This window comes from Triticum dicoccoides, chromosome 5A (genome assembly GCF_002162155.2).
Source record: "Triticum dicoccoides isolate Atlit2015 ecotype Zavitan chromosome 5A, WEW_v2.0, whole genome shotgun sequence".
NCBI classification, from domain to species: Eukaryota; Viridiplantae; Streptophyta; class Magnoliopsida; order Poales; family Poaceae; genus Triticum; species Triticum dicoccoides.
The window spans coordinates 526884336-526892279 of NC_041388.1; the positions used below are offsets into that span (position 1 = coordinate 526884336).

Sequence of the window (7944 nt, forward strand, 5' to 3'; positions counted from 1 at the left end):
CCCCCTTCCTGTCTCTGGATTCCAGTTATGTTCCTCGTCGATTTCTCCCGTCTGCTGATGCTCCCCGGCGATTGGTCTCCTGCATTGAGGTATTGGGCCATCCTGCGTCCCGCAGCGGTCCTCCCGCGCTATTCAAGCGCCAATCTTGGAGATGCGGCCGCGGCCCAATCTGTGTTGGGAATACTCCTTTGTGTTTGATTCCTCTGTTTATTGACTCACTGGCTGGCTTCGTCTTTGGAACTGCTGCAGATGGGTGCTTTCCCGGTGTTCGTGGTGGACGGCGAGCCATCGCCGCTCAAGTCGCAGGCCAGGGCCGCGCGCTTCTTCCGAGGCTCTGGGGTGGACCCACCTGCGTCGTCCTGCGCGGAGGCGGAAGGGGAGGCCAGTGCCCCGGCGCCGGTGAAGGCGAGAAATGCTATTTTCACGCGATGCGTGAAGGACTGTGTGGTCAGTGCCTATGTCTTTACAAATTCTGTTTTCATCTTCACGCATTTAGAATTTAATTTGGTTCAGAAAGCTGGGCTGAAATGCAATGCATCAACACTATTTGATCATCCTTTGTGTGTGTGCGCTCATAAGCCTCTGAGATACTCCCTCCGTTCGGAATTACTTGTCTCGGATATGGATGTATCTAGAACTAAAATACGTCTAGATACATCCATTTCTGCGACAAGTAATTCCGAACGGAGGGAGTATTTTGTTAGTAGTGTATGTAAGTTTCCATTCTAGGTTTGCTGATGCATTTCGCTGCTCTAGGGTTACTATGAAAACCGGTAAAGTTTCTATCTTTGACAGTATTGATTTTCTGTAACGCATAGGAATTGCTTAAAAATCTTGGAATGCCAGTATTGTGGGCAAAGGGTGAAGCCGAAGCCCTTTGCGCTCAGTTGAACAACGAGGGTGAAGTGGATGCCTGCATTACTTCAGACAGTGATGCTTTTCTCTTTGGAGCTAAGACTGTCATAAAAGTGATGCGGTCAAATTGTAAGGTAGGCACTCTGTTATACTCCCTCCGTTCCGAATTACTTGTCTTGGATTTGTCTAGATACAGATGTATTTAGACTCATTTTAGTGCTAAATACATCCGTATCTAGACAAATCTAAGATAAGTAATTCGGAACGGAGGGAGTACTTCTTATAACATGAGATGAATTATTTGCTTCCACTTTCCCTGTACCATGGTGCGATGATCAGGAATTTCTTTCAGGAACCTTTTGAGTGCTACAACATAGCGGATATTGAGCCTGGGATTGGATTGAAGAGGAAACAAATGGTAGCCATGGCACTTCTTATCGGCAGTGACCATGATTTGCATGGGGTGCCTGGTTTTGGTGTTGAGAACGCACTTCGATTTGTGCGGTTATTTGATGAAGATCAGATTTTAGATAAGTATGTTCTTTACTTTTATGAGAGATTCTTGTAATTTGTAGCATAATGAGATGCCCAACATTGCAGTTCTGAACCTGATCTTATTTCTACTTCTCCAGATTACATGAAATTGGTAAAGGTATCTATCCATTCCTAGAAGGATTTGACAAGGCCCATGTTGATGATCTACCATCACCATCCACAAAGAGCCCACCAGTTGCGAGATCGCCTCACTGCTCACACTGTGGTCACCCCGGTAGCAAGAAAAATCACAGCAAGACTGGATGCAATTATTGCTTGGTGGATTCATTAGAGTTTTGCATGGAAAAACCAGCTGGTTTCATATGTGAATGTCTTAGCTGTGAAAAGGTAATCTCACTTGATCTACTGTAAAGCATAACCTTCTCAGCAGTGTATTCCACAGTTCAGAACATGTGTATTGTATAATTTTTTGGATAAAAACTGTTCCTTAAGCCTGTCAAAGGTTGTTTGATAGCACTACCCTCAGGCCTCAGCTGCTAATTTGTGTCCGCATACCTGTATCCATTATCTTTATTGAATTATGCACAAAAACAGGTTTCTTGGCTTGTTCACTGTCATAATGCTTCTGATGATTTCTGTTCAATCAAATAAAATGTAGTACCCCCTCCGTTCCAAAATAGATGACCCAGGGAGTAGTATACAGTGCTAATTCCTTCCCCTTAAATGGTTTATGGGTCGTAATTCTCTTTATTAATAGTATCTTTGTTGGAATCAATTTTAGGCGCGTGATCTAAAAGCACAGAGAAGACATGAGAATTGGCAAATCAAGGTGTGCAAAAGATTAGCTGCTGAGACAAATTTCCCAAATGAGGAGATAATTAGATTGTATCTATGTGATGACAATTTGGATAATAAAGGTAAAAGTTAATAACATTGCTGTTAATATTTCTCAATGTCACCTGTACTTGAGAGTGAAGCTTCTGAACTTGCTGCAAGTGCCAGTTATATTATCCTTACTTTGTTCTTCACTATTTACCTACATCAGAATCTGTTGATTGTCCTCATCGATATGTACTAAGTGAGTCATCATCATGCTGTCTGCAGAAAGTGGTGACCGAAAGCTTGAGTGGAATGAGCCTAAAGTTGATGATTTGGTTGACTTGCTAACTTATATGCAGAACTGGGAACCGTCGTATGTCCGACAGCACATGCTCCCTATGCTATCAACTATATATTTGCGCAGAATGGCTTCATCTCCATGTAAATCATTGCTTCTCTGTGACCAATATGAGTTCCATTCGATTCAGCGCATTAAGATAAAACATGGCCACCCTTATTACTTGGTCAAATGGAAGAGGGCCACTGGTGGTATTGTTTCTGGTGGTGCGTCTCACAACAAGCCAGAATTAGATGGGGCGAGTCATGCTGAGGTGGTGGGTTTGGATGATGACGAGGAGGAGGAGGAAGAGGAGGAGGCAACGGTGAATATTGAATCTGCTGACTCGTTGGATGAGCCAGATCTGCCGCAAGTACTCAGGGATGATGATCAAGTATATCTATTGACCGATGAAGATATACAGCTCGTGAGTGCTGCATTTCCTAATGATGCACGGCGGTTTCAGGAAGCCCAGGTACGTATCGGTTACTTCCCTTCTTCCCTGTGGATGAGAAGTAAACTCATATGATGATGCTACGTGGACATTATACTGAGCTACATTTGCATTATATCGCATTTATCTCTTGAGCACTGGCTAAAATATCCACTGAATTGGTTGCAGAGGCTGAAAGATGCAAAATCAAGATCACGGAAATCCAAGCTGAGCCTAGCAGATAGCATGTTGGAGACACCGAAGGGCCCAAGACCCAGCGGGGTTCAGCTCAGCATCAAGGAGTTTTACCGGTCGAAGAAAGCGGCGGGAGACGAAGCCGGAAAGAAGCCGGTCGTCGAGGGCGAGTCGTCGTCGTCGAGAGCTGGCTCGAGAAAATCACCGCCGGTGGACCTGACAAAAAGGATGCCCAAGTCCCTGCGCCGACGCCTGCTGTTCGACTAACAGCCCGCAGTTGGGTTCTCCTGACGGTACTCTTGCTGCCACTGATGTACATGCTCTCGGTGAATGTTTTAGTGTTTCTCTTGGCCCCTTAGATGTAAATTAGTTATGTAGTCCATCTTCTGTATAGTGAAGACACGATCTTATTATTGTGGAGGAAAGAGAGCAGGCTTTTGTTTTAGTTGAACTCGAGTGTTGCAGCCTCTTGTGGTGTGTGCTTGTGATTACCAGGCCAGATACTGGTGTTGATGCTATTTTTGTAGAATTACAGCATGTAGAGCCCTTTTTTTTAGTGGACTTCGCTTGATTTGTACGACTAGAATTCATGTAAATTTGCATAGTCTCTTTAATGTTTGACCTAAAGAAATTATGTAAATTTGCATAGTCTCTTTAATGTTTTGACTGAAGAACTTCTCGGAAAATTATATAGCAACTTCTTTTTTCTAAGGGTAAAATTACATAGTACTTCTTCCCTCAAAAAAAAAATTACATAGTACTTCTGGTCACTGTTGGCATTGCCTTTGTGCTGTGGATAATTAGGAACTAGGAAGGCTGAAAATCCGGAAGGCTGTGCGGTCGGAATGAACCAAAAGAACGCGGCCGAAAGGAAGAAAATGGCCTTCCCTCTATTTGGGCCTCCATAGGCTCAGGTAGTGGAGCCCAATCCACTCGTCGAGTGAATGTTGAGAACGAGTTAACAAGCGCTCTTTTTTTGAGAAAAAAAAAAGTTAACAAGCGCTTCTTCGGGAGTCTCACAACGATCAACACCACTTGTCGCACTCTCAACCGTTCGCCACATGTCGCGCTCTGGCTGCTTTCTTCGGATTTTTTTCCTGCACGCGTTTTCGGCTTTTAAAAATAATTTTTTCCCGGGGTTTTTCGACGTTTCGGTTTTCCATCGGTCTTAGCTTTTGGATCAAAAAAAGTTTTTGAATTTTTTTTGTGAAAAGACGCATTTTTTATTTCTTTTTTTTTCTTTTGCGAGAGTCACGGTTTTACTTTCATGAGAGGCACGGTTTTGCTTTCGCCAGAGTCACGGCCGTGCCTCTCGGAAACGAAAAGAAAAAAATATTTTCTGTGCGAGAATCACAGTTTTGCTTTCGCGAGAGTTACAGCCGTGCCTCTTTCAAAAAGACAAAAAACATGTGCTCTGGTTTGGTTTTTTTGTGAATAAGAATTTCGTCAAAACCTATCAACGTGAAATTTAGTTTTAGAAATCTCGACGCGAGAAATCCAACAATGAAAACGGTTTAAGATTTGGACGCACGGTTTAAGAGATAAAACATTTAAAATAAATAAATCTACGAAAAAAAACTCTTTGATTGCGACAAATGACACAGTGCAGTGCTCCTTGACTAGTGATTTCGTGAGAACGAAGCTGCCCACTCGTCGAATGAATGTTGAGAAGGAAGTTGCTGCACTGGCTTAACGCTGCAAAACGCCACGCGTCAACTTATTGCCGGCCCCACGCATGCTCCGAGCGCGTCAAGCAAAACTATATAAAAGCGCACTCCACACAAGACACTGAGTTATCCATCCACGGTCCAGTATAATCCCAAGCTAAAGCCGGCACCGAGCTAGCTAGTCACTCACCGTTCACCGATCGACCGGCAGCAGCGCAGATGGACATGGGCAGCGAGCAATGGAGCTCCCCGTCGACGTCGGCGTCCTCGCGCGACCAGCACGCGGCGGCGCCGCCGAAGCGCCCCGCGGGGCGCACCAAGTTCAAGGAGACGCGCCACCCGGTGTACCGAGGCGTGCGGCGCCGGGGCGGAGCCGGCCGCTGGGTCTGCGAGGTGCGCGTCCCCGGCAGGCGCGGGTGCAGGCTCTGGCTCGGGACCTACGTCATCGCCGAGTCCGCCGCGCGCGCGCACGACGCCGCCATGCTCGCGCTGGGCGGCCGCTCCGCCGCGTGCCTCAACTTCGCGGACTCCGCGTGGCTGCTCGCAGTCGCAGTTCCGTCGGCGCTCGCCGACCTGGCCGACGTCCGGCGCGCGGCGCTCGCCGCCGTCGCGGGCTTCCAGCGCCAGGAGGCCGCCAGCGGCGCCGCGACCGTTCCCGTGGACGAGGTGTTCGACACCTCCAGCGCGGATGACGCCGGCTCCTGGTCGTGGGCGACGCCGCAGCCCAGTTGTGCGGCTGCGGACGGGGTGTTCGAGGTGCCGGCGGCAGCACTGGCCAGCGACATGTTCGACTTCGAGTTCGACGTGTCCTGGGTGATGGACCTGGGCTCGCCGGCGGCGTCGCAGCCTGGCTGTGCGGACAAAGTGTTGGAGGTGCAGGCGGCCGCACTGGGCGGCGGCGACATGTTCGAGTTCGACTTGGAGCTGGACATGTCCGGGGAAATGGACCTGGTGGGCTCCTACTACGCGGATTTCGCGGAGGGGCTGCTCCTCGAGCCTCCGCAACCGGCCGATGCCACGGAGGCGCGCTGGCGGAACGGGGACTACTGCGGCGGCGACGGCGGAGGTGACGCCGCGCTCTGGAGTCAGTAGTGAAAGAAATTGCCCTGGTTTGAGTTTCTAAGTCTAGTGGCCACACGAGCTGACGCGGCGCTCCGTGCCGCCTCCTTCCTAAATAAGTAGTAAATCCTATGGCCAACAGGGCAAAGATGCACGGTGTGTGTGACATGCCATGTTGGCCTTTTGGCATTGACGTGTCACCCTAGATATTTGGGTCCGTGCCACTTAAATATTTGTGGAACAGAACAGTTTTTGTCCCGTTTCTACTCTCGGAGGTTCGGCTAAGCGATATGAAAGCTTCACATTTCTGTTCCCCGGAGGCACTTTTTCTAGAGCAGCGGAGCGGAGGGCAGCTCTGAGCCGCAAAAACCGCGGCGAAAAGGACACATCGGCCACCACTTGAAGGGGAAAAAATGGTGCTGACGCTGGACTCGCCGGAGTGAGTTGATTCCAAAAATAGGTCTCATCCGTTCATGTGTGGCGTTCATGCGGCGGAGAGAGGTGGACCAGAAAATCCTTGTCGCCACGCGACGTGAGCTCACTCAAGTGGAGGCGGATGAGTGCGGCGAGGAGGAAGCAGCTGCCGCGGGCGGGGCACACCACGTCGCTGTCGCCTGTCTGTGCCTCCTTCCTCAATTCATCCCGTGTGCAAGTGGCAGGATGCTAGGGTATTTCTTCCTTCTTTGGGTAACAATTATGACAGGATGATGTGCCACTTTGGTTATACTTCTACTCACTCCGTTCCGAATTACTCCCTCCGTCTATAATATAAGAGTATTTTTGGTACTACACTAATGTGAAAAACACTCTTATATTCTGGGACGTTGGAAGTACTTGTCTTACATTTGTCTAATACGAAGGTATCTAGCCTCTGTTCCGAATTACTCCCTCCGTCCATAATATAAGAGTGTTTTTGGTACTACACTAATGTGAAAAACACTCTTATATTCTGAGACGGGGGAGTACTTGTTTTACATTTGTCTAATACGAAGGTATCTAGCACTAAAATGAGTCTAGATACATCCATATCTAGACAAATTCAAAACAAATAATTTGAAACGAAAGGAGTATGTATTTAGGCCGACTCCAACTTCAACGCACCAACCCCAAATCGTTCGGGCCTAAACAAAGAGATGAGCCGGTGCAACTCCAACGCACGAACCCAAATCACCCAGGCCTAAACAAAGAGATGAGCCGATGCAACGCACGATCTCATCTGCAAAAAGCGCATGTTTCTGATCCGGCTCATCCATCCTAGACGCAAAATTGGTTTGGCTTTGCGGTCAAACAGACACAGAATGAACGCGCGCACGGACTCCTGTCGTCCGCCTCAGGCCTGCGTGTCGGCCATCCAACCTACTCGAGTCAATGCACACGGATGGACCGGCCCGCCGGTCAGCCAGCCAGCCAGCCCCGACCACATCCTTTTTTATGAAGCTGTGGACTTCCACTTCTCCATTCACTTTCACCTCCCCACCATTTCCATTGCTCCCTCCCTTCAAGACAACAAATCCTAGCCTAGCGCCGCCGTCCAACTTGCTCCTCGCCGGCCATGGGGTTCTAGAACTGGCATCCCGGCAAGAAGACCAAGCACGACCACAAGGCGGGATCGCCGTTCGCCTCATCTGGAAGTGTGGCCACCCACTCCACCTCGCTGGCATCCTTCTCCATCTCCCCTCCGACGGCCGCGCCAGGCTTTCGGCCCTACGTCAAGGTCGCCATCTGCCACCGGTACTGGGAGACCAGCATCCCGCTGCCATGGCCAGATTCCCACCTTCCCAATGGGTGGCATCTGAGCCCGCATCAGGTGCCCATTTCCCCCGTCCCAGCAAGCGGCCGTGCCCGCCTCCAGGAGATCGCTCGTCGCCGCACCCGGATTTCGTGCCAGTACAACGCTGACCGCAAGTACGACGTCGACTCACTCCACTAGGACACATGGTTCCAGGACGAGCACGGCATGCTCGTAGCCCGCCTCGTGTGTCCTAGAGTGCCCTCGTGTGTGCGCACCGAGCCCGCCCAGAGCGCGCGACCGCACGTGCGTGCGCGGCCTGACGCCGAAGCCCTCTCCCTTCCCGCCGTCGTCG

At 49.6% G+C, this 7944-nt stretch overlaps 2 protein-coding genes across 2 annotated transcripts in view; both read left to right on the forward strand.

Annotated features, from left to right (window-relative positions):
- LOC119302517 (flap endonuclease GEN-like 1) overlaps positions 1–3797 on the forward strand; it is a 4330-nt gene extending 533 nt beyond the window's left edge. The window contains exons 2-8 of the mRNA XM_037579549.1: positions 250–447; positions 819–989; positions 1208–1389; positions 1488–1737; positions 2132–2267; positions 2455–2981; positions 3129–3797. Of these exons, the coding sequence (XP_037435446.1) occupies positions 250–447; positions 819–989; positions 1208–1389; positions 1488–1737; positions 2132–2267; positions 2455–2981; positions 3129–3401 (1737 nt within the window). The 3' untranslated portion in view covers positions 3402–3797. The remainder of the gene's footprint in view (positions 1–249; positions 448–818; positions 990–1207; positions 1390–1487; positions 1738–2131; positions 2268–2454; positions 2982–3128) is intronic.
- Positions 3798–4951: 1154 nt separating this feature from the next.
- LOC119297717 (dehydration-responsive element-binding protein 1H-like) lies at positions 4952–6236 on the forward strand. The gene has a single exon (XM_037575392.1). It carries the CDS (start codon positions 5021–5023, stop codon positions 5891–5893), a length of 873 nt encoding a protein of 290 aa, XP_037431289.1. The 5' UTR covers positions 4952–5020; the 3' UTR covers positions 5894–6236.
- Positions 6237–7944: the final 1708 nt, after the last annotated feature.